Source organism: Desmodus rotundus, chromosome 3, assembly GCF_022682495.2.
Source record: "Desmodus rotundus isolate HL8 chromosome 3, HLdesRot8A.1, whole genome shotgun sequence".
NCBI classification, from domain to species: domain Eukaryota; kingdom Metazoa; phylum Chordata; class Mammalia; order Chiroptera; family Phyllostomidae; genus Desmodus; species Desmodus rotundus.
Genome location: NC_071389.1, coordinates 84,752,301 through 84,779,070, shown reverse-complemented (window position 1 = coordinate 84,779,070; position 26,770 = coordinate 84,752,301). Strand labels below are relative to the sequence as shown.

General features: G+C 45.8%; 1 protein-coding gene and 1 long non-coding RNA gene across 3 annotated transcripts in view; one reads left to right on the top strand and one right to left on the bottom strand.

The window, feature by feature from the left end:
* Positions 1-26,770, top strand: part of LOC123478900 (uncharacterized) — a 41,659-nt gene that overhangs the window by 12,816 nt on the left and 2,073 nt on the right. The gene's annotated exons all lie outside the window — the stretch shown is intronic.
* The window catches only part of LY86 (lymphocyte antigen 86), a 58,449-nt gene continuing 44,582 nt past the window's right edge, over positions 12,904-26,770 (bottom strand). The window contains exons 5-6 of one of the 2 annotated variants that reach the window (XM_053921834.2): positions 17,919-17,971; positions 12,904-14,001 (exon numbers count right to left, since the gene is read on the bottom strand). In XM_053921834.2, coding sequence (XP_053777809.1) covers positions 13,918-14,001; positions 17,919-17,971 — 137 coding nt within the window. In that variant the 3' untranslated portion in view covers positions 12,904-13,917. The remainder of the gene's footprint in view (positions 14,002-17,918; positions 17,972-26,770) is intronic. The other variant, XM_024552274.4, reaches the window with a different exon arrangement.

Sequence of the window (26,770 nt, the reverse complement as noted above, 5' to 3'; positions counted from 1 at the left end):
GGTGGTGGAGGCTGAAGGGAGGAGGAGAGGCCAGACTATGAGGGGAGTTTCGTAGATGGGGGGATTTAAGGGCATGAGGTGGGAGGCTTTAAGAAGTTTAAGCAGAGGAGTGACAAGCCACACTTGTGCTTTAGAACGATCTCCTTGATTACATTGTGGGGGGTCTGGTTCTGGGTAACATGAATTAAACACACCCCACCTTGCTTCTCCCACTGAAGCTGGCTATAAAACCAGGACAGAATGCGTGAGTAGTATTTGAGGACTCTGAAAGGTAAACAGTAGCAAGTGGATTGGGGAAGAGGGCCGGCTTCTGAAGTGCCTCTAAACTGGTGGCAAGTTTACATTTTCCCCTCTGGTATTTCCTAGACTCAGCATAGCCTGAAACCTGCAAATGGCATCAGCACAGAGACAGACCCAAGAGAAGCAGCCTGGGTCAGGTTCGAGGAGGGGGAGGGAGACCTCCTGATGCTAGAGAGAGGGGAACCCCCCACAGCACTTTTCCTTTTCTCCATTCTCTTGCATCTCAGCCCCTAAGCAAGCCTGAGGTGGCTGCAAGAACAGTGATAGTAAAGGGGACCCCAAAACTCTGAGGGTGGGAAACTTCCCCTCCAGCTGGAGGAGCTACAGGCCCAAGAGCATGGGCTAAATACTTGTTGCTTTTCTTCTATCACTTAGTCCCACACACAGACTCAGTTGCAGCAAGTGTGTGGCAGAATGAGTAACTAGTAAAGCCCCAGCCTTATGGCTGGAGGCTGAAAAGAAGAGCGCCAGGGGACCAGAAATACTGAGGAGACCATGGAGAGGAAGGAGCTCAGGAAGCAACCTCATAAAATTGCTTATGACCCCTAGGCTCCCCCCTGCACTGGACAGCCTGGATCTGACCCCAGGCCGAGTGTCAGAGGCCTTGAGAACTGAACCATGCCAGAGACCGCAGTCCAGCACCCAGGCCACCCGCTGGGTGGCACATTGTGGGACACATCTGAATAGCACTGCCAAAGCTTTGAGAAAAGCTCTGACATTTAAACCACATGGACAGAAGGCTGGGCGGTACTGGCAGCCCGAACCCAACAGTCTGCTAAAGAAAGCAGTTTTCCTGCTTAAACACAAACATCAACATTGTCCATTGGTTTGAAATAAATCCCTGTGTCTTATAATATAATATCCAAAACACCCAGGAAATAATCCCGCATTACCTAGTATAGAAAGAACCGGGTGCACTCTAACTTACATGGAAGAAGAACCAACAAGTGCCTAAGCAAAGGTGTCATAGACATTGGAAGTATCTGGCAGACTTTAAGGCGACAGTGGTAAGAATGTTCCAAGAAGTAAAGGCAAATCCTCCCCAAATCGGTGGGGAGATAGAAGTCTTAGCAAAAAATAGAAAACACTCAGTAGAAAAAAGAATCAAAAGGGAATTTTAGAAGTGAAAAATATGATAACCAAAATTCAGAAAACTGATTGAGCTCTACGGAGATGTGGAGGCAAGAGCCAGTGGACTAGAATATAGGCCAGTAGAAATGATCCAATATGAATAACAGAGTGTCCACCTTCTGACACTCAGCATTGATTCTTACAGCCTGACCATGCGCTTTGGTAGAAGAAAGTAGTTTTCTAATATGTTTAGCTCCTGTTTAGGACCTTAAACCAAGCCTGGGGGGCTCAGATGTTAGAGGTCTTGGCCTAGTGTAAAGGAGGTGCCTGTCTTGGTCAAGCAGCTTACTGCTCTGGGGAGAGGAAGGGGAAAAATCCACCCCTGCTTAAACTGGGAGATGATGAGAGAAAAAAAAATAGTGAGAAAGAGGCAGGAGAGGTAGCTGATTGGAAGCTTTTTGCAACTAGTTTCAACAAGCTTCCAACGAGCTACCTCTGGTTGGAGAGGATTGAGAGTGTTAGAGGGTCAAGGTGTGTGGAGGTAGCCTGTACCAGCTCAGGAGAGTTGATTATTAAAATTTCAGGCATTGTATAGGCTGATTGTTACATACTTGGCAGCCTGAGATTGGACCTGGTGGGAATCTTTGTAAATACTTCACTCCCCTGGAGAGCCTGTTGTTGAACTATTAGCACACCTCTGGTGACAGACAGATCCAAGAGAGGATGGCAGTGGGCAGAGGGCGGGCCCGCTCCCCCTCCACGCCATTGGAAGAGTGGGGGAAATGCTGTGCTGGGACCCATGCTAGCACGGGGGGGGGGGGGGGGCCAGCATGGCAGATCACATGGCTGGGCGGAGACTGAGTCTGGTCAACACTGTCAACCCTACCTCGTGTCCCACATAAATGCCCAGCTGGAAGCCACTGCGTCAGCCACGGGGCCGATGTGGTGAGGGGAGGGGCCCTCCACGCCTGGCCACAGTCAGAGGGACACAGGCATGGGTAGAGGGAACCTTCTCAGTGTTATGAATCTCAAGAGGGCCAAGAGCTTCGCTTTCTGTATTTCTCTGATAAGAGATATTTTCCTGTTCCACTAAGAGAGTTTGAAACTGTTCCCAGCCTCTGTTAGAGACTGATACCCTTACAAAGAACAAAGCTTTTTGAGAACAGTTTAAACAATGCCTCTGAACACGTTTTTATTATAGTGTCAAAGTCTGCCAAAATATTAAGATCAAAGAATTCTGAATAGATTTATACAATGCTTTGCAAAAAAAATTAGTAAATGCTTTACAAAAACCTTAGACTTTTTGGAGGGATATGTCCAGTATTAAATGTTCATGGTTCCATTGTTTTTCCCTTGCCCACTAAGGAAAATAGTTTCAGGATAAACTACTTTTTATTTTTGTAAATTAAAAAATATTTTGGTAAAGTATATGTAACATAAAATTTACTTTTAAAACCACTTTGAGGTTTCCAGGGGCACCAGGCACATTCACTTCCTCATGCAGCCGTCCCTGCTGTCTGTCTCCTGGCGCTTCATCACCCTAAACTCACCTTTGTAGTTTTTAAGATGCAAGTTGCGTCAGGCATTTGAGAGTCCACGTTTTCATGTTGACTGTATTTAGAGTTGTTCTACCATTCTGTGTAGTTATCACATACTTGTCTGAATACAAGCAGTTAAAAATGACGCAGAGGAAAAGGGAAGGGAAGAGGAAGTATTTACCAAGTGCCACCAAACCCCAAGTGTTACATGTTCCACACAACAACCTGTGAGGCAGAGACTGCTGTCCTGTTTTATAGATGAGGAGCCTGAGGCCCAGAAGAATTCAGCAGACTTGCCCAAGTTTGTCCAACTGGGAAGTGATGGAGCTGAGACTCAATCCCCCATCAGTTTTGCAGTGGGACTGTGCTCTCAGGTGTAGACAACTTTCAGCCCAAAGGAAAGAAGGAGAAAGGGGTTGGGTGAAATGTGAACTTTGGGACTGTTAGGTTGCTAGTTACTGAGAGATACTTCCAGCAAAGTATGGCTTTTGCTTTGTTGGAAATTTTTAAGGACCAACAGTCAGCTCCTTTCCTGCCTCATAAATCCTTGGACTGAAAGGACCTCTAAAGGATTTCTGTGATTTGTGTTCACATTCAAGTAGTCCCACTGTTACCTGTCTTTGTAAAATAGTGACACTAGGGACAAGACAAGGAAGGGACAAGTATAGGGAACTAGAGGCAATGGAATTCCATAGCAGAGGGGTAGATGTCTGGGCGGGGCCGCTGCTCCTAGACATCCCTGTTTTGCTCAGAATGTTATATCTAAGCTGGACGAGGCGAGTGCTGAAAAGGAAGCGGGTGGCTTCTTCATGGATACAAGGATGGGCAGACTTTGCCAGAGAAGTTTTATCCTCTCCAGAGATAAACCGGAAACATGGGCTTCATGTCTAACTGAATTCTGTTGCTGTTCCTGGGGCTGCTTCTTAGGAAGGTGTAGTTAGAGTTATACTATGATATGATATTAAGTAATGTTTGTCAGCCTCTGTAATAGACATTATACAATCTCCTAATGACACGAAGACTTAAGAGGCGAGGGGATGGAGGTCATGTGGCCCAGAGGGGGCAGGAGCAGGACTTCAGCTGAGGCCCACCTGCACTCCACATCCACGCTCCACCACTTCCACCATGATGCTCTGGCACCTGGTGCTGAAGTCACATTCACACAGGCACCAGACTTGCCTCCACTCTTACTGCCCTGTGCTCTTTCATTACGTCTCAGCCCTGCAGTGTTATGAATAATGGGAACTGTATGACCTATTCCTTGGATTGCTATGAGGATAAAATAAAATGATCCACATGAGAACGTTGGCTAGATTGTAAGTACATGTTACAGGTTGAATTGTATCCCCACCAAAAGACACATTGAAGTCCTAATTCCCAGTACCTGAGAACGTGACCTTATTTGGAAATAGGGTCTTTTCAGCAGGTATCAGATTAAAATTCGATGATTAGGGTGGGCCCAAATTCCATATGACTGATGTTCCTATGAAGTTGGGCACACAGACAGACCTGCCCAGAGGGAAGGTGATGTGAAGACAGCCAGGGAGAGGCCGTGTGGAGACGGAGGTTTGCAGTGATGGATCCACCAGCTGAGGAATGTCTGGGGACACCGGACGCTAGGAGAGGCACAACGTAGTTGTTCCCTGGCACCTTCAGAGGGAACACGGCCCTGTCACTACCCTGATTTTGGACCTCTGGACCCCAGAACTGTGAGACAATACATTTCTGTTGTTTGAAGACGCTCAGTTTGTGATACTTTGTAACAGCAGGCCGACCAAACTAATACAGTGCACAATCAATCAATGCTTTCCCAGACCATTCGTTTCACCAAAATTTAAACCACGCATTGGAGATTGGTTCAAGGGTGAACAAGACCTTGTTTCTGCTCTCGGTTTGCTCATGAACGATTGTGGCGGTAGAGTATGGTTAGTGTCTCGCTTCAGTCAAGGCAAGGGGAGACTGCTAGGGGAGCCCTGGAGGGGACCTTGACCCCAGCCTGGGCATCAGAGAGGGACAGCTTCTTGGAGGGAATGCTATTCCAAAAATGATGTGGTGGTGTTTCAGATAAGAGCAAGGCATTCATGGAGCAAGGTTGTTAATGACTTTTTGTTGTTCTAATGGAACACGCTCAGTTCCGAGTTGATATGAAAATAGACAGGGCAAAAACAAGATCAGAGAGAAGCCTATGTATTTGGTTCACGTGGCAGTTTTGACTCCTGAATGAATTTTAGCTAGGGTGCCTTCTTATGAAGTGGTTGGTTGGTAATGGCGAGTGGGAATTGAGGTAGGGTAGGGCAATAAGGAGATCAGGGGTCATCAGTCAATAGGCAGAAACCAATGCCTTCTTGAGGCAGATATTCCCTCTAGGCAGCTCTCTTTCTTCAACGTGCACAATGCAGAGGGAGAAGATCCCAAAGCGTGACCTCAGCCACAGGGGAATGTCATGTAGGGTGTGGACTGCACAGAGAGAGACAGGGGCTGGAATCCAGCATGTGCTCACTCACCAAGCATGTGTCTGGGCACGGGCCTGTGTCTACCCAGAGGACCAGCTCCCCTTCACTCTGCATGAAGGTGGCCCCTTCCTGCCAAATCATATGCCACTGGTTCTGGTTCCACTCAGAATTCTGGTTTCCGATTCACACAAAGGTGTCATCAACCCTGGTGGTGGTTCCAAGCGTGGCACTTGGTCTGGCTGCATGACAAGGCATTTGTTTCTGTGAAAATGAGTCTGTTGTGCTTGTTGAGAGGATGAGTCCTTATCCTACAGTTAGAACCTGGATCCGTGGCAGCTCCATCTCATCAGCAAAGTTACCACCTGCCAGTTAACTTGCTAGTCTGAACCTTTGCTATATGGCTTTTGGCTCATCCCCCTGAAGTTGAGACCATATCTGGTTTTTGTGGAGCTAGAAAGCAAAGGACACAAGAAGCTAAAGCTGTTGGTTAATAAATGTGAGTTATACATATTGTCTGTGTACCTAGGACAATGTCCTCTAAAAATTTCATTCTTGTCATGTATAAAAATGTCTAATACTTTGTAAAGTACTCTGCATTTGGGACTTCTCCTCTTCTGGACCGCACCACAGATTTGCTCTGGGAGTAGGTAACTGGACATGCTGTGGGGGTTGAGGGCTGAGCTCCAGTCCAGAATATCAATAGACAATGGGTCCTACGCTCATTGTCAGGAGGATGGTGAGGAAGGGACTCTGATCACAGCAGGAGCAATGCATCCTGCCTGCCTTCGAGCAGAAGGAAAACCAATATCCCAGGGACAGTGCGGAGGTTACAAGTAGGTCCAAATGGACGTCCAGTTGTTAGCGGGGAAGCAAAAGGAGCTGGGGTGGAGCACTTGTGAGGAAACGGGACTCCTGTTCTGCTGTGGGGCTGGGGCAGGAGAACCCTGCTCAGCCGCAAACCTGGAACTCCTTTTGTATTGGCCTGAGGGTTCATAGGGAGACACTCCACCAGTGACAACTTAATAAGTATCACTGACTTATCACTTCACTCATGTATTACAGAATCTATTCAGATCTCTTCAGACTTGTCTCACATTCTCTGCCGATTATTTTTGGGCACCCTGAGTCAGTTCAAGAGCACTTCTTTCCTATTTCATTCTGTAGCACGCTCCTCCCGGGCCAGGGCTGTGTGTTTGGGGAGGGGGAAGCATGGTGCTTAAGCCCAGGCCTGGTTCTCTGGCCCCTCTTTGTGCTGGGTCCCCCTTGGGTTATGGAACCAGCTAAGCTGTGCCGCCCCCTCTTGCCCCTGTACCGCATTGCCATGGAGGCCCCACAAAATGCCGCTGGTGCCCTGGAGTTTCTGTGAGATCTGCATAAAGTCAGCTCCTGGCTCAGCTCCTGGCTGCAGCTTCTATCCCCTGGAGGCTCTGCCACGCATCCCAGTGTCTGGGTGGGGACACAAGACACCAGGTCCTCCTCTCTGCTACGTCTCTGCCCCTAGGAGCTCACCCACAAGGCGAAGCCAACATCGTCCCACCCCCAAAATATCCGGAAGAGGTGATACATGTGCTTGGCTAAGGTGAGGACTGATTTCCTTCCAAAGTTGTGCTGCATTTTAATTCCTCATTTTTAGGGCTGCTTCTCCAGCCGTGAAAGGTGTCTGGGAACGAGCTCCCTGAGAGCACCAACAGGTGCCACTGGCTCTCAGCAATGACTTCAGTATCCTGTTCCTGATATGAACATTCTGGAAGCCTGAATGTGGCTGTGATGTTTCAGTGAAGTCAAAACATAAAATATTGAACAATAAAATCCAATTTAAAAAAGTGAAGGGGGTTAAAACAGCAACATGAAGAACAAATAGTTTTACCGAGGGAGGCAACAGTGGGCAAATCCAATGTGATTATGAAAAACTGTGGCCAGGGAGTGCAGCAGGAGTGAGAAGTGCCTTTCTCTCCTAAATGCCTCCAGGTGTGACATTACCCAGCTGGTGGAGGGAGTCCTTACCAAGAGCTCGGACTTGGCCAGTGAGGGCTTCACACCAGGCAACCAACAGAGGAGTTTCTGCATTATGATGTCTTTCATTTCATTACAAAAGATGAGCTGGAAAAGGAAATAGAAGGGAAGTGTTTGTATCCCCAAGAAGTCATATGTAGAAACCTAATCCCCAGTGTGATGGCATTTGGAGATGGGACCTCTGGGAGGTGATTAGGGCATGAGTGTGGAGCCCCCGTGAATGATATCAGTGCCCTGGTCAAAGACACCCCAGAGAGCGCCCTCTTCCCCTCTGCCAGGTGAGGACACCCAGTCTGTCGACCTCTTGGACTTCCAGCCTCCAGAACTGTGGGAAATAAATCTCTGTTCTTTGTAAGCTCCCTCTTCTGTGATAGTTTTGTCAGAGCATCCTGAATGAACTGAAACAGAACAGTCATAAAGACCCTGGTCCAGACTCTGGTAAGAGTGATGGCTCCTGAGTGGTTTTTTTTCTGGAGCACCACACCGGGCTCCGACACAGCAGTGGTGGGAGGAAAGCTGAAGGACACAGAGGCCCAGCAGCTGTTGGCTCCACTCTCCAGGTCTCCTTGCACTGGGCCCATGTAGGGGCTCCTGCTGGTTCCATGTCTTCCTGAGTTTTTCAGCACCTCCTTCTCATCACCCTTAGACCAGCTGTTCCCTGCCCCCTGCCCCCAGCTCTCCAATCGCTGTTCCCCTCACCGAGCATTTGTTTGGGTTTTAGTGCTATCTCCTTGTTTAGGCACCATTCCCTGGCTGGCCTCCCCCTCTCTCTCCTTCCCCCATTTGTCCCATCTCCCTGGAACCTTGCATGAGCCCTTGCCTACTGGCCTAGCTCCACACCTTCCAACACAGGAGGGGACTCTGACAACATGAGTCACACGTGAGAACGGGGTGCAAAGGAGTTGTTTGGAGGGGTGACTAGTGGACCGTCTGGTGGGGGGTGGACTTGGAGAGAGATCCGGGTCCACAGTGCATAGCACTTGCAGATTGGTTTAGTTTCAGGATCACAAGTAAGTATTCACAGAAAAGCTTGTGCTTGGGTGAAAGTCTCTTTTATTATATACTTTACTTAGTCTAAAATGGAGTTCACTACCATACCACGGGCACCAGGACCTCCAAAGCCCCATCCACCCTTCGAGGTCCAGCACCCGTGTACTCCACCACCGAGCCAACGCATCTGTCAGCCCCACAAAACCAGTCTCCTCCTTCTCTTTTGTTATAATACTTACCATGGGCTACCCACTACCAGAGATTTTTGAAACTTTCTTTATTCTCTTTTCCTAAAATATAAGCTGATTTTGAGCAGGGATTATAATATATATTATTCATTTTTATATTCTATGTTCTAGATTTTGTATTCTGTTCAATGCAGCCGCCAGCAAGTAGTTGGTGCTGAACAAATATTTACAGAAGGAAGGAAAGAAGGAAAAAAAGAAGGAAGGAAGGAAGGAAGGAAGGAAAATAGAAAGTGAGAAAGCCAGACTATCCCAGCCCATTCATCCAGGTGAGTTTGAAAGTGAGCGACCCAAAATTTATTTGTTGAAGAACATAGTGGAGTTCCTCCAAATAATGAAACTCAAATCATAGTCTTTTTCTTTTTCTGCTGTGCTCTCATTGGTGAATTAATCCAACCCCTTTTAGCCTATTTTGTTTTTAAGACTGTTTGCTTCTTGACTTAAATTCTTCAAGCCCACAACTGAAACCATAAAGTGTTCCTTATTCTATAGTCTCCAACCAAACAGCCAGGGCAGCCACTCAGCGAGAGTGAGCCTGGGATGGAGTCAGAACTGAATCCCAGCCTGCTGAGCCCAGCTGCAGGGGGAACCGGGGGCAGTCTCCTCCATTTGCTAACCCCACCTTCCTCTTCTGCACCAGAGGTCATTGCATTACCACCTGTGGGCTGTTAATGAGATTAAGTGTTAAATGCAGGTAAAAGCATGCACACATAGCAAATGCTCAAATAATTGGTAGCTTTAAAAAAATTGTTGCTATTATTGTTGTTCTGCCTTCCCAGATGTCTTTCTACAACTTATACATGTCAATCTTTTTAGTCTACTTTTATGTGGAAATACTTAATATCCCTTTGATCATTTCAATAATTTTCTCTGGCCTCTTCTCAAATGCTCCCCTACCGTTTCTGAGTGGAAGAGAGGGAAGGGAGCCACAATAAAGCGATGCGGGTGTACGTGGCAAGGGTGTTTTTTTCCTCCATCGTTGGTTCAGTTTCAGGGAATCCATGAAAATATCAGCTTGGTGAAGAGCTCATTGTTTTCAGCTAAAATAACATTGATGTGTACATTCTCCTCAGCAGTGAGGAGACCAAGATAGTGGAGGAATTTCCTCTTTCACACATTTTAAAGAAAAGCTGGCTTAGAGGAGAGAGAAAAAAAATTTAGGCTGGTATATTTGAAGGCAGCTGAAGGCTTCGGTTCCAAAAGGAACAACAGAAGTTATTTACTAACTGAATGTAAAAGAGCTCTCTTCCAGCTCCTCTAGAACCACTGTTTACCAGATAAAATGATCGGGAAGCTTTGCTGACTGAGAAACCTGTAGCTGATTCAAGTCTGAAATAGAACTGCTCAGTTAGTTGATTAGCTTTTTCTTCACAAGTCCCCTAAAGTTGCGATGTGGCCCTTGCCACTCTCTCACTAGCTATTTTGGGTTATTTTTTTCTGAAGGCAGACGTAATTGTTAACTTTGCAGATGTTACATTTAGTTCTTCATGTCTTGGATCTGTATCTTTTTTTTTTAACAGAAAACAAGTTTAATTAAATATTTCACACATTTCCTTTTGTAGGCCCCTTTGGCCTAGTTATAATGTTTCTGTTTGGGGGAAAATTGGTGCTGAAGGTTTCCCTTGACTTCTTTTCTGAGTTAATACTCCAAGCATATAGCTCTGCAATATGACCCCACCTCAGGTCTGATAAAACTAGCTACACTGAGAAGTCAAGGTGGCAAGGAACCATTTCAGGGCTTATAAATAAATGTGGGCTCCGGGTGATAGCAGGCCCCGCCACTGTTTGCCCGATAATGTAGGAGAGGTACGCTAGGAAACAGGGCTTCAGTTCCACAGAGGAACACCCACCTCTTAGGACTAATGTTTGCGTCCCCTCCAAATCCATTTGTTGAAATCTTAACTCCCAAAGTGATGGTGTTAAGAAGTGAGGGCTGTGAGGTGATGAGGTGATTAGTGACCATGTAAAGGAGACCCCGCTGAGCTCCCTCGCCCCTTCTGCCACGTGAGCACCCGAAGAGAGGCTGTCCATGAACACGGGAGCAGGCCCTTGCCAGACACCAAATCAGCCAGTGCCTTGATCTTGGACTTCCCAGTCTCCAGGGCTGTGAGAAATAAATTTCTATTATTTATAAGTCTCCCAGTTTATGGAATTTTTGTTATAGAAGCCCAAAGAAATGAGGCATCACCTTATAATAACTCACTTTGAGTTACAAGACAGGTACTGTTCCAAGCACTTTACATACATTTTTTTTCATTTGATTCTCACAGTATTTCTATAAGGTGGGTGTGATTATTGTTGACACAGATGAGGAAACTGAGGCTCAGAGAATTTAAGGCACTTGCCCAGTTAATAGCGAGGGAAGTTAGAACTGAAAACTGGCCTGTGTAATTCCACATGTGTTCTGGACTCCTAGCATCTTTCCCCTTTTTTCACTTTACCTTTCTCATGCCCCCAGTTCTTCTTAGGGAATAGCCTGGTACCAGTGGGACTAACTTGAATCCAATGCTGGGGAGTGGGTCATGTGGCTAAGGCTAAGCCAATCAGTGCAAGGCCAACATGATTGGTCAGGAGTGGTCATGTGACCCAAGACATTGCACTCAAAATGAATGGTAGGGTTTTGAGATAAAGTTGTCTCTCATTTTTTTGTATTTTGCACAAGTGTGAAATTACTTTTAATTATAGAAAAGATTGAGGGTGAAGTTGATATTCAGAGAGGCCAGAGGTGAAAGAACGGCAGAAAAATAGAGGTGAAGTGCTGAAAGGAGCGTGAACCTCTGCAGCAAACCGTGGCTGACTCCTGAACCCTGGGACTCAGTAGTCGCAGGGATCAATGAGGCCCCCATATGCATAAGCCTGATTGAGTCGAGTCTCTCTTTCTTACAGACCAAACATTTTGTGTGATGTGATCACACTCTCCCAAGTGAATCTTCAGAATTTTGCCTGGACCCTAGCCTGGAGAAGCTTCCCTTGGGCACTGGCATTTCCTTTGAGGAAAAAAAAAGAAAAAGTAAACACAGAGAGGTTAAGATTGCAGGGGGGAGGGGAGTGTGTGGAGGTAGAAGAGGGTATAGAGGGGATAAATGGTGACGAAAAAAATAAAATAAAAAATAAAAGCATATTGAAATAAAAACTTTGTGTGTGTGTGTATGTGTGTAGGCTTGGGGCCCCAAATGACTGGAGCTGGCTGATTTCCCCAAGAGCTCTTTGGTTCTGGAGGCATAGTATAATCTAGAACCAAACTGATTTTTTGGCGGGGGGAGGATTTTGTTGAGGAGAAATTTTTAGAATATTTGACGGTGATTTTGAAACAGTAGCAAACTCTGTGTATGAGAGAGTGAGAAGTAAATTAAGTCCTTTGTGCACACTCACCCCCTGCCCAGGTGCACACACAGACGTGCCCCCTAAGAGAGCTGCCTGGCGCTGCCCACCTCCTCAACACCTCCTGCTGCCTGGAGGCCAGTGCCAAACATCACCTGAGGTACCACGTTCTGCCGGAGTGTTAAAGAGGGATAATGAGCTTGGCTGCTTCTCCTACCAGGACTGTTTGTATTTCATGGGAGACTTGTAAACAGTAAGCAATCTTCTCAACTTGCAGGAGTGAAACTTGCCGTGAAATTTAAGGCCCATAACAGGACACTAAGGACAGACGTATTTCAGGCCAGAGAAATGCTTTCTTTTTCCCTCAAATCATGCATCCTTAGTGCAACTGCTGTATATGAAAATCCTTGTTTAACTCAAAACTATAGCATCTGAAACTCTCTCACACACACCTACACGTACACATGATGTTGAATTTTTAAGAAGAGGGCAAAGACTAGGAAGGGAAACAGCTGAGTTGTAGAAAAATAAAAAGTGAGCTCATTCCCTCCGGCTCACCCTGTCGTTGGAAGGCTGTGACAGCTGTCCTGAGCTGTTGAACATGTGTGCGCCCAGAATCCGTACGGGGCCTTTGCTACAGCAGAGGTGTTTACCAAACAGGGAGCAGGGGAACGAGTCTCCCTAGAGGGAATGGTGAAGGGTCAGCAGCTCAGGTGGCTGTTTGTGTACATAACAGTACCACTGTGAGTGTGGAGGTTTGCTCCCGAGCCTGGCACGGCCACAGCTGGTCTTTTCTCCTGAGCATTTAGGGGCACAAGTGAGGACACTACTGTCATTTTGCCTCTTTATAACCCAGAAAACATCAGGTTCTGGTTTTAAAGTTTTGATTCACCAGGCATATGGGCTGCTATACCAGGTACTTTAATTATATACAGAGAGCAATTAATAACAATGAACATTTTTAAACTGAGAATTTTCCCCCCTCTTTAAATCTCTAATGTAGTGGCACTTTGAGGGATAGAAAAGTCCTGAAAATGATAAAGTGAACTCAGTCACCTGATTCTAGCCCCTTAGTGGGAGCAACAGGGCCAGACAGGTGTTGGGCGCAGGGAGCCTGGAAGGACAAGGGCGAGGAGGAGGGCACAGGGAGCCCACCATTCGATCCTGGGAACAGGAGAAGACGGGGCTGCCACAATGGCCTTGGCAGCAGACAGGCACCTGCTCATTACGGAGGGCATTGTGGTGTTTCTGCATGGGCAAGATGTGTCGTCTGGCCAACATGCGGCTTTTTAATATTTCAGGGACTGCGAGCTCCATGATGGCAGGGGCAGTATCTGTTTTGTTCCCTGGAGTACCCTGGTCCAAACGCAGGGCCTGGTTCATACTGTTCAGCAGTTATCCATCAAGTAGGACTCTGATGTCACTTGTTACAAGGTTTCATCGGCTTCCCCATCCTTGTGGTCCGAGGTGCAGGGCTGGCCCAGGAGAAGGATGGGCACGTGTCCCCAGCGCTCTGACTTTAGCAGCGCCACTGTCCTGCTGAATCTGTCAGCACTGTGAATGCTGCGCCAGCCCCCGACTGTGTCTGGAGGAAATTGCATTATAAGTCCAGGACTATACTCAGATTCTTGGAAGAACCACAAGAAATGATTTTGGGCCAGCTTTCTTTATTCTGGGTAAATGGGGACGCACTCCTAAAGAGCTGAGAAGCAGGGCGTTTGGTGTGAGGTGGCCATTTGGGGAGGAACAATGGACCCTCAAGACTGCTCAGTGAGTACTAGAAGGCTCCTTAGAAGCAGGTAATTTCGGGCACTTCATTACACGTGTGGAGCCTGGGACTCCTGGTGCTGGTGCTGAAGTCAGCACTAGCACATTCAACGAGCTCCTTGAGGGTCCTTTTGTAGGTGACTGGTTCTTCTTGCACAGTAGGTTCAGGCTGAAGAACTTGCAATTCCCACGAGACAGATCCATGTGCTTTTGAGCTGCTCAGGAACAAATGACGGTAGCATTGGCACAGGCCACCATGGGATTGTTTTTATTATACAGTTTCAGCGAAACCTGGTATTCTCCCTGAAAGGGACACAGGGAAAGTGTGAGGTGTGCAACCTATAGAACAATCAACCATTCAGAAAATAGTTATCAAGCACCTTCTATGTGCAGGCTCTGCTCTAGACATTGCAAATAAGGTGGAACAAGACAAACCAAATTTTGCCCTGTAAACCTTATGGGCTCGCTGGGAGAGACAGACAATGCAGGTGACCACTAGCTGTGTATATGGTGTGTCACATGCTGATATTACAGAGAGAATTCAAGCAGGGAAGGGGTGGACGGGAGTGCTGGGCAGGGCAGGGCAGAGTGGGATGGGATAGTGCCAGCTGGCGATTTTAAGTAGGGCAGTCAAGGCAGACCCAGCAGAGAAGGTGCAGGCCTATGCCACTCTACCCTGGGGGCTGGTTCTCCCATGTTTCAGGAAGAGTGAAGATGTCAGTGGGCCATTAGGGAGAGGGAACCACAGGACCAGAGAGAGGAGATGAGGCCAGGGATGGACTCACTGGCCATGGGGATGCTGGCTTTGACTCTGAAAGGGCCAGGTGGCGCCGGTCAGGACAGTGTTTTTCCCAGAGGAGGACCCCTGTGGCTACCTCTAACAGAAGGCTGTGTGGGGAGAGGGTGGCAGCAGGAAGAGCAGGTAGAGGGTGACTTCAGGAGCCCAGGTGAGAGATGGTGAACACTTGGAGCGGATGGTGGAGAGGGAGTAGGGGTTGGATGCTGAATAGATTTTGAAAGAAGAGCTGACATGATTTGCTGAGGAAGTCCATGTGGGTGAGAGAGAAAGAGAGGGGTTAAGGGTGACTCCAAGGATTCTGGCCTGAGCGACTGGAAGGACAGAGTGTCATTTGCTGAGACAGAGAAGACTTCTGGGGGAGCTACATTCAACTGCATGAAACCTACATGCTCTGTCACTGCCTTTTAGGGTTTCTTTCTGGAACAACACTCCACAGAGGAATCCTTTTGGCTGTGTGTAGTGGCTGCTGCACAGGCCTGTGTGGAGCTGCAGAAGGAACCCAGGGGTTGACCACATCTGTTTTGTTCCCAGCAGAACCCTGCCCAGCCCCCACAGGCCCACGTGGCATCTGTAGACTGCAGTCTGGAGAAGAAAAGCTCGGGGTGGGTGACTGTAGTGCTACACAGGGAAAAGGGCCCAAGAGGGAAGGATGCGCAAGACTCCTGGCACATTTTTGATGTGCCTGTCACCAGAGAAAGGAAAGGAGTTTCATCTGTGTAAGCCAGAGGGAAGGAATACATCAGACGACTGGGTAGAAGTTTCATGAAAAGGTAGTGTTTTTAGGAGAAACACTTCCTAGCAATTAGCAGAGGTCCAGGAGCAAGCTGGTTCCCACCACTGAAAACTGTATTCAAGACACCCAGGTTCTGCTCAGGATGGTGATTAGGGTGTGAGGACTGATTGGAGCCCGCAGGCACCATTTAACTTGGGGACTCTGTGATGGATAGGCTCCCGTGGGTCTGATTACTCAAATATCAAGCAGCTGAGATTTCAGAAGCAGTGTTAGTTAACCAAAGTGGTGTAAAAGTGAGAGAATAAATAATAAGATCAGCTCAGATTTGCATCTATGTTTAATTATCATCATAATTATCATTGTCTATTTTTCTTTTAACAGTCCCTATGCATTTAAGTACATACTGTATAAAATTATTGAAAACAAAATGAAGTTTTCATCATTGCTTTGTAAGCCTAAGCAAAGATATAGTATTTAAAGGAAGGGTTTCTAGATTTTGAATTATAAGATATACATACTCTGGTTTAACCAGCAAGAGCATTTAGGGAGCAGAGCCTGACTCTAGGCAGGTGGAAGGACGTATAGAAGACAGGAGGAGCAGAGCAGGGACAAGGGACAGAGGGCAGTGGCCTTTCTGCTGTTGAAATGAGCACTGAATTTGTGAGTTAGGGGTTTGTAGTTCTTGGCACTTATGCAGTTCAGGCTACACCTACAAGTTGCCCATGAGCTTTTGGAAGCCCAAGGGTCTCAAATTCTAATTCAGAAAGCAGCAGTCATAGACAGATGTAGAGCTCTAGGCAGGACTGAAATCTGGGCCAAGGGACTGGTTCTGTTAAAAAGTAAGGAATACCAAGACACTAAAGGCTGATTGCTGACTGGAGTGGTTTTCAGCCAAGCAGGTACAGAATTAGCACAGAACCCTTCTCTGGGGGATTTGATGGGAGGAGGGGATCTTTTAAATCGAAAAGCTTTGCACTGTCTCTGTCCCATATTAGGAAGCAAAGTCTTTGAGCCTTGCTGGCTGGCTTTCAGCCAGGGAAGCCTGAGCTGCCTGCAGCTGGTCCTGGGCCAACATGGGAGCCCACGTGGGGATTAAGGCCTCCAGCTGCCTCTGCTGCTGTGTGACAGGTTGCATGTGTCCTACTCGGGTGTCAGCCAGCTGGGGTGGGGTCAGGGCTGGGGAGATTTCTGCTTCCCAGGCCCAGGCCACAGAGTGGGGAGAGGCAGGAGGATCAGGCCAAGAGAGTCTGGGTGGTTAAACACTCAGACTCAGACCCAGGAGACCTGGCCACACCTTTGCCCTCATGTTGGCCAGCAATCTCGTTGAGCACCATTGCTGGTTGAACACAGGCACTGCACTCACCCAGGTGTCCTGGCAATAAAGCTTTTTACACCTCAGGTAAATTTTCTTATTAAGAGAGTCTGTGACTATAAGAAGTTCTTTTCGCCCCCTATTTCACAGCAATTACTAAAGGGAACTGGTTTATTTTTTTAAAAGATCAATTATGCAAGATGGAAATCAATAGCTTGCAAATTTTAAGTCAGTCTCCAGTGTGCATGTGTGTGTGTGGAGGGGGTCAGAAACAAAATGAGGAAGGAAAAAAATTCAAATAACACAGATTTAAAGAAAAATCTACCTGGATAATTTGGGCCCCACATTCTAGAAGTGATAAGAATTTGTTAAATTTATACTGAAAGGCTCGCAGAAGAAACTCTAGAGAAGAAGAACCCCAGAGTGGGAAGGGAAGGTAGGACAATTTCCAGCTGCTAGAGCAGTGCTGGTGGAAGTCCCAGATGGTCCAGAAACATGATGGCTTTGACCTTAGGAGCCCAGAGACTGGGATAGAAAGGAAACGTACAAGATAAATGAAACTAATTTAAACAATTCCATATGGAGGAGACCGTTTTCCAGAGTCACATACTAGTTTTGGAAGACAGAAAGGAGGATGTTAAAACCAAAAAAATTAAAATTATTACATTTTTGTGATTATTTTTCCATTGTCCCATAATATTCTCTTGCAAATAGCATACTGAAAATGTATTGCTTATGTCAGAGCTGCTTGAATCCATCCATCTATTAAAGTCACATTATTTTGAGAAAAATGGAATTAAAGGAAAATTCAGCTCTTGTCTGTGAAGCTCACCAGTGAATGCCCAGGACATGGGCATTTTATTTACTTGGTGGCAGCCCATGAATAATAGTGTAAGGATGGTAACTGGGGGCCATTCAAGTCCTCGTGGTTGTGTGTTTCTTTCTCTAAATGGCCAGCCTTACCAAGCACAAGTGACAGCAAGCCTGTGCCCACCTCCCAAACGCCCGGCAGCTCCAGCCACATGGAGTGCCCGAGGACAGAGCAACCCTGCAGGGATGGAATGCTGGCATCCCTCTAGCTGGGGGCATCTACCCAGAAGATCCCCCAGGGTCCGACACGACATAAAATGTTAAGTACCAAAATGACAAGACAGACCAGTCTGTTAGACATTTGAAAGTGCCCTCTATCAGGTATCAACTTTATGGAGGAATGGTTTTCTTATTGATGGCCTACGAAGGTTTAACTGTTTAATTCCCTGTTCCTCCTCCTGTTCCCCCTCCTCCTTCTCTTCCATCACCTCCACCTTCTTCTGCTTCAAGAAACTGCTCAATAGAATTATTAAGTAACAAGGCAAAATAGAAAACCAAAACCTTACCTTGGGAATATCAAACCCAGGATTATTGACAGGGCCAGCATAATAAATCTGTTCTGAAAAACATACAAAACACATACAGTATTATTCGACCATTTAAAACAAAAATGATTTCTTATGTTATCTATGCTCACCGTGCCCTGGGGATCCAGTGATGAAGAAAAAGCTCTCTGTCCAAACACTGTTTATATTCTAATGAGGAGACTGACAGTACAGAAACAGAGAAACAAGACAGTAGCTAGATGTAAAACGTGCTGGAAGGAGACATGCAGGCAACGTGAGTGAGTCAGATGGTGTGACGGTTAAGAGGCCAGGCTGGAGCCAGACTCTGCAGGGTAAATCCCGAGACCCTCTGTGATCATCCTTTAACCTTGGACAGTTATTGTCTTCTTGGGCCCAGTTGCCTTATTTTTAAGATGGGTATAATAATGATAATAACAGTGCCACTTCATCCATTTGTGAAAAATAAAAGAATTAATCAAGGTAAAGCACTAATAACAATGTCTGGGAAGTACTCAATAAACGTTTGCTAAAAGTACAAACTGGGGAGATGCCATGTTTGATAGGATGGCTAGTCAGGGAAGGTATCTCTAAGGAGATGGCCTTGGAGCTAACTCTGAGGGAGGAGAATGAGGTGGTTGTTTAAAGAGCTGGGAAAAGAGAACTTCAGGGTACCAGAATAAGGACAAAGTCCCTAATATGGAAAAGAGTTTGGGAAGGAAGGACAGAAGGGAGATGAGTGTGCTGAAGCATAGTGAACAAAGGGGCCTGTGTTGAGAAGAGGTTGTAAAAGTTGAGGCAGACAACTATTTCAGGACCTTGAGGACATGGTAGGAGAAGGGTGGTAAAAATCCAAATGACAAATGTGCGGAGAGGCCTATAGCGGAGCTCGTTCCGTGGCTGAGGTGAGAGATGGATCGGTGAAGCGTGGTGGTGCTGATGGAGAAAAACGAACACAATCAGGACAGGACTCACTGATGAGTTGCACATGGAGAGTGAGGGCCAGGGAGAGATTTGGCTTCAGCATCTAGGTAGATAGGGGTGCAACTTACTGAGATTGAGGAGGAGCCTGAGGAGGAAGACATTTGGGGGCAGAGGCAGTGATAATAGAGCTTCATCTCTAGGTCCTTGAGAGCAGTTGGATACATGAATCTGGAATTTTAGGGAAGAGGTAAGGGAGAGAGCTATGAATATTGGAGTCATTAACATGTATATGGTGATAAGGCCATGGAACAGTATGAGACTCCCCCCACCCCAGGAAAATAAAATTAATAGGTAGAAAATGGAAAAAGGCCAGAACCACTCCTTTTAGGAGTGGGGTAGAGGAGGAAAAGCCAGCCAAGGTGACCAAGAAGGAGTGAGTGTGGAAAGGAGGGCAACCAGAAGTGGGATCAAAGAAGCCAGGAGGTGAATGATCTTCAAAAAGTGAGGGTATGATCAGCTGTGCTGAATGACACTGAGTTTGCTTAAGATAAGGAAAAAATGTGTAGTAGATTTGGCAACATGGAAGTCATACAGTGACCATGACAAGATCATTGGAGAAGATAAGGACAAATGCCTAAATGGGGTGGGTTAAAGAGTGCTTTGGAGGTGAGGAAGTGAGAAAGTTTTTCTACAGAGAGAAGCAGAAAAAATGAGTGACAACTAGAGGAGTGTGTGGGGTTGAGTGGTTTGTTTCTTTATTTAAGGTGAGAGATACTTCGCAGTGTTTGTCATTTGAAGGGAATGATCTTGTAAACAGAGAGAGTGAAGATGCAGAAGAGTGTGAATTACCGAAGGAATGAAGTGTTTGAGAATCTGGGAGGGGAGGGATTTGCCTTTGAGAGGAGCACAAAGATTGCTCCCAGAGTCGTGGGAGACAAAACAAGGCAGAACAAGTTCAGATGTAGATAGATTTGTAGATTGGCCAGTGGACAAATGGCAGGACACTGATCTGTTTAGTTCTGTTTTCCCAGTGAAGGTCATGGGCAAAGATGTAGGGGAAACTGAGGGTGAGGATTCCGGTCCACTGAGGAGCAAGAAAATGGTATATACTAGTTATGGACAATGGGGAAGTAATTTACTTGAAAAACACAGTAGGCAGTGTTGAGTGTTTTTTGAGGTTTGTGGCCATGGATTTAAAGATACTCTGGTTATTATCTCAGATGTATATTTTCTCAGCAATATTCAGTAGCTTTGATGCAAGACTAGACAGGGTAGATGGTCGGACCTGAGTTTTTCTGGGCAAAAATGATAAGGAGAGAAGGGCAAGGCTGCTAGGAATGGATTCAGTGGAAAGCTTATAAAAACAGGGCATGGAATCTAAGGACAGTAAGGAAGAAAATGAAGGCAGGAGGAGTTGATTAATAGCAAAAACAGTGGTGGAGTCAGTTGAATGGAGTTTCTAGTATTGCAGTTAAGGTCCTAGAATAGGGAGCTGGATGATACGGTGAAGCAGGAGGGCAGAAGGTTTGACAGTGAGATTTCAGAAGTGGTGCATTTACTGGTAATGATAATATGCAGAATTGACATGGGAGACAGTGGTTGAGGTGGAATGATAGAAATGGTTGTTGGAAGTAAGGAAGTTAAGGCACTGAGGCATCATGGTCCAGGGTGAGCCATCCATGTCAATACTGAAGTCAGCAGAAAGGATGGAGCCTTGTCCTGCTCCTCAGATGGTGACTGCCTCCTCTGGGATTCCCCAGCACTGTGCACCTAGTGTACTAGAAGCAGGGACTAAAAGCATAGACTGGGGCCAGACTGTTGGGCTGGGCTTGAATCTTGACTCTTCTTCCTACTAACTGGGCAAGTCACCCAACATTTCTGTGCCTCAGTTTCCCTACCATAAAATATGGGTAATAATAACATCTACCTCACAGCATTCTTATGAACATCAATGAATGAGTTAATACATGTAAAACTTATAATAGCACTTGGTAAGCACCCAGTAAGTATTTGCCATTAATATATTCATCCATCAATCCATACTACTGGCGGTCCATCTAATATACGCCAGGCATTCTTCTAGGTGCTGGATAGAATAGTATACGAGAATATTATGTGAAACTTTTGAATCGTTGGCCACCCAGAATTGTAGTCATTTGTTACAGGGCTGTTTCCTTCACTAGAATGGGCTTTCATGCCTTCTTGTTTGCATGGTTTCAAGTACATTGCATAGTCTAACACACAGCAGGGCGTAATGTATGGTTATTGAATGGGGTCATAGAATGAGGAGATCCAGAGTCAGGACATGGGTTTGCCAACCAACCTCACTCTCCCTCTTGCTATTGCGGTCCTCTACCTGTGGAAAGGGTCCAGACGGCCTGGGATGTGCTGACACCAGAGACTGGACTAGGGAATGAACCAACCTGGTGGTGAGGGTGGAGGGATGGTGGAGGAGGATGGGGCTGAATAAATGCTTATTGGTGGTAGTTACTGAGCTCTTTTAATGACACAGTGACTTCCTGCTTCACACAGCACCTATTCTGTAAATATCTGGAGACAGACCAAACTCCACATTAAAAGGGGTTTTGGGCCAGGGGCAGCATGGCTGGTGCATTACCAGCTGTCCACGTGGAACAGTGCTAGGAGTTTAAGGATAATCCTTCTTCAGAAAGGCCTCCCAAGGTCAATCTGAGATGCAACTTCTACTAGACGATCGTTCTTAACAGAGAATTTGGCTTCTGTTAAATACCCATGTCCTCAGCATATCTAACCTTGCCTTCATGGTCAATTCCTGGTAACTTGCAAGGAAAATGTGCAAACATGGTGTGTGCCAGATGGCTGATGTTCCTATTTCATTGCACTGTGTATACTGGTCCATTGACTTTTTGAAAGGAAATATATAGTTGGTTGTGGATATAATGAGTTTTATTGGAAACTACTGTTCTGTATGATATGGTGTTAGAAATAGAGATGTTAATATTCTGGATCCTATCCTTAGGAGTCTTCCAGTGCACCTGGAGAAGATGCAATAACTAAACTATACAGAAAGTTACTCGTGTGAGGAGTGAGTGGTATGTGGGAGCAATGTATCCAACAAATGCAAAGCATTCAGGGGGGCTCCCTGGGGTTCATTTGTACTGCTGGTGTGTTGCACACAGGGAGGCATACCATTCACATTATAGTCTATGTGAGTGGTGCCCCCTGGAGTTGAGCAGCACAGTGCCCCAGCTCCTAGGGCATGATTTCATTTTAGGAAATTATCTCTTTCCCAGTAGATACTCTGACTCATCCAGGACAGTCTGAGCTGAGGGACAAAGAAACTTAGGACCAATCTATTCTGGCAAAAGACAGTTTGTTTCATTTTATCTCACCAGTCTCTCGAGCTGCCTACTTCCTGCCTGGCATAGCAGCCTTCTCACTGACTCCTGTGACTCCTTTTGAGAAAATGCCTTTGCTCTTGTTGAGTGGAATAGATTTCTATCTCCTGCAACTCAGGGACTTTGACTGCTGTCGGCATGAACAGCATGGCTCAGGAGCAGAGTCCAAGGATGGGAACTGGGTGTTCCCATCCATGTCTGGGCTGACTGGGTTCTTGTGCACATGTGTTATACCCACTTTTCGTTTCTACTTATTCTTCCAAGGTGGCATGGTGCAAACGACTTGACCTTGGAAGCACACAAACTTGGAATCAGGACTCACCTCTCCTACTTACTAGCTAAGTGTTGGTGGGCAATGTGCTTAACCTGTGACTCAGCTCCCTCACTTGGCAAAGTAGAAATAGGAATGCCTGTTCTGCAGGGCATTAAGAGGACTTAAGAACTCGTATGTGAACTCACTGAGCATAATGGGGTCCCCAGTAAGGGCAGAAACAAAAGTCAAATTATTATTATTCACTGGATATGACATAGTGGAAACTCACTTGGCAGATGTCGAAGAACAGCCCAAGACTAGCTTTGGGAATCTTTATGCCAAGCCAATGAGCACAACTGCTAAGAACTGTTTCTTTCTTTCTTTTTAAAAATTTCTCCTTAAGACAAATGGATGAGTATGGGTCTTTGAATCATACATGGGATGATATTAAACATTTTATTGTGCTCATTTAATGTTCAAAGATGTGCTAACCTGTGCTCTTCATTCTTAAGGGGCCCTTTACTGGGGTGAGAGAATGTCATTAGATATAAAACACTTTACACTTTCAACAGGAGCTATTCTGGGGCCCATGAAGTTCCTGAGAATCACTGCACGCAATGCATGAAACTGTCTTTTTTTTAAACCTGATGAAACAACACCTAAAATTAAATTCTTCTTCCTTTTTCAGATCCTCTCTGATTCTGAGATTTTCTTTAATTAACATTCTCACACTCCAGTACTATAAAAAGAGCCCTAGTATATCTGTACCCACTTCCTCCTTTCCTTCATTTAAAACCTTTATCAGTTTTTAATGTGTAGTGGATTAAAGAAATTCACCTCCCTAGTTCTCAACCCATGAAGTCATTTCTGTGAATCAATTTTTTTTTTTGACCCAGATCTTCATGTGGTTGGCACATAGTGTCTTTTAGAAAGGAAATTGAGTTGAAAATTGTGGAAATAAAAGGTCCCAAAGGGTTTTGGATTACATTGATATGAGACTCCAGGCTGTGGCTCCAGCCCTTTGTTCTCAGTAACTGGTACCAAAGCCGGCCTGATCAAGTGCGCAGGTCTTGTGAGGTGTCCTTCCCACCATTTCCTAGTCCTTGCTAGTGTGTTACTGAAATTTCCTCCAGTTTTCATTTAAAAAATTGTCATTTATTAATTTTTAGAGAGAAGAAGGGAAGGAGAAAAAGTGGGAGAGAAACATCAATGTGTGGTTTCCTCTCATGCGCCCCCACCTGGGGACCTGGCCTGCAACCCAGGCATGGGCCTTGACCAGGAATCAAACTGTGACCTTTTGGTTCACAGGCTGATGATCAATCCACTGAGTCATGCCAGCCAGGATTCCTCCAGTTTTCTAAATTTACTATAAAAATGTCCAATTTTTAAATGTTATGAGAGTGCTTTGAGAGTATAACATACTTAAGATTTCAATTTATCATAAATAGGCTGATTAGTATATTCAGAACAATTAAAAATAATTATCATTTATTTATTTACTCAGTATTCGACCCCTTTCCTAGCTGCCCTGTCTGGTCCAGTGAGAGGCCGGGGGACAGTGATGACCTAGAAGAACACAGCCCTCAGCCTGCCCTCCAGTGAGTGGGGGGACCTCAGGGTCCAGGAAGGCCCATTACAATGGCTCCTGTGGGCAGTGCTCCCACAGTGAGGACGGAGGTGGGGAGAATGTTCCAGGCAGACCTAGAGTGTTGTCTCTGGAGTGAGAGGGAGAAAGTGTATTACTTCATTTGGGTGAGCTCTAAACATAGTCTCCCTTTCTCTCCCTGCCTTCAGTATTTCCTTAGAGACTCAAATCTGGCAGGTGGCAAAGTCCCAGCACCTGGCTCCTCATCTCCTCCTCTCTGATGTGAGCTCTAATTTCTTTAGTCTCTGACCCTGGAGGGTGTGGTATTTCTCATCCCATAGGGTGCAGAGCCAGTTGTTGGTTAGGGCATAATTTAAATTAATAGTGAACTTGCCTAGGGTTGGAGACTTGAAAGATTGTCCATTGCCTACAGGGTGAATGTGCCTGTAGACTGAATCCCTGGGGGCCCTGGAAACCTTGAGATTTCAAGATTTCACTAGATTCCAAGCAATGTGAGTAAGGTAGGTCTAGGCTAAGCCCAGGCTCAGTTTTATTTTTTATTATATATTTTTAGTGTGTCCTAATTTGTCATTTTCTTCATCGCCTGGGCCATTTTACCTGTTATTCTCTAAAGCATCTCTTTTTTTGTCTCTCCTGAATGGAGGCCACCAGAGGACTCGGTGTCATAGGTGTGCCTATGCCATCTCAGAAGTGGTCCATCCTGCAGCCACACCACATATGGTCACGTACGCCAGGCCTGGCTGAGCCAGAGCATGGGGAAAGAGACCCAGCTCCCTCCCCCCTGGGCCAGACTGTGCACCTTGGGGTTGGCTGGTCCCACCTGAGCATAGTTTTGGTACCTGTGCACATCCCCTTGACCACTGTGCCTGCCCCCGATCTTTGCCCCCCATGTGGGTTACAAAGCACCCATGTAGGGCAACCAAGAAGTATAGGCACTTGGTCCCATGGGGAAGACCTCAACCTAGAAGACTTGGAATCAAATGCCACATATTCCTAACCTTCAGGGGGATGATACTGAGACACACACTGCAAATCCCCAGAGGTCTCAGTGGGCCAGAGCCCAAGTTCCCCACACTGGTCGTCAGCTCTTCAACACCTCACTTCTTGGCCTTTCTTCTTGCCCTGAGTCCCTCTGGCACACCTCTTACTCCTGCTTCGTGGCATCACATCTCAATAACTATTCACCCCCAGGTCTTTGTCTCTGACTTGGCTGCAGAGACCCTAAATTAAGAACACTTCCTGGTAGAAGGTGCATCTTTTTTTGATTCATATGAAGGACTGTATAAGCTTGTGTTGGTCCTAGAAACCTACTGCTGATGTATTTGGACCTGTTTTCTGATGATGGAGCCACCCAGCCAAGATGGTAAATCTGAACACCCTGTCACCTGTTCTCTGAATTTTGCTCCAAAGAGCAGGAAGGATAACGAATGCCCTGGATTGTCCCTGTGGGTGAAGACAGGGACTGAGAGAGGGACAAGGAAGTGAAGACTGTAGCTGCACCTGGAAGGGGATGAACAGGAGTGGGTGGGTGGCAGTGAGAGAGGCAGTGAGTTTGAGAAGGGAGAGAGGGAGCAGAGAAAGGAGGGGAGAGGTGCACAGCTAGCCCCAGTGTCTGTTTTCTTTATTCCATTGGATAGGGTTTTACTGTCACTGAATAGTGAACCTGCAATGAATAAAGTATACTCTGATAAACTGTATTCACAAACTTTGGGATTCCATGTCATGTCAGGTAACCCTCTTATTGGTAGGACTATTCCTATTGCTAAGAGGATCTCAGTAGTTAGAACATGCTCAATTTTATTTCCAGTATTACTTCCATCTTATTTTGCCCCTTTGGCTGTACATAGGGTCAGTGCGTTCTGGGAATTGTTGCTTTGGTCCTTATAAGAATCACAACTGTGCTTGGGAGCTCATAAGTATCTAATTAGAGTTTGGCTTACTACATGAATTAGCTTGGCCTACGCTAACTTGTCCATTGAAGCAGGCTGGTGAGATCTTCTTTATGCTCTTTCACAACTGGAGAAACTTCTGTTATTTAAAACATTCACTGTGTGCTTGTGTTGGATCATTTATAACTATCAAATGGGAATCCTTCTGTGCTTGTCCATTCATGGTCCTGCTGCTTCCGCCTCTCCAGTATAATCTAGGGTTTGAACAGAAGGGAAGGTGCTTGTCCCTACAGCTGGGCCAGAGAATAAAATTTCTAACATAAACTTTCACTACAAGTTCAGGTGAGTGCTAATAGAGCATTTTGCAAAGGTGGGGCTCTTCTATACTTGCACCATCAAATGTGACCACATGACACATGTGGCTATTAAGAACTTTAAATATGGTTAATGTGACTGATGAACTGAATTTTAAGTTTAATTTAAATGTAAATTATTTAAATGGCCACATGTGACTGGTGGCCACCATCCTGGACAGTGAAGTTTTACGTTTCACTGGCTAATAGAAATAAAATGTGAGCTATTTATGTAACTTAAATTTTTCTAGTAGCCACACTTGAAAAATAGAAAAAAGAAACAAGTAAAATCCATTTAATAATATATGTATTTTTAAGCCAAATATTAAAAGTACAATTTTAATGTATAATCAATATAAAAGGTATTAGGTATTTAAACAATATTTTATACTTTTTTTTGCACAGTCTTCAAAATCTAGTGTGTATTCTACATTTAGAGTGCACATCCCTTTG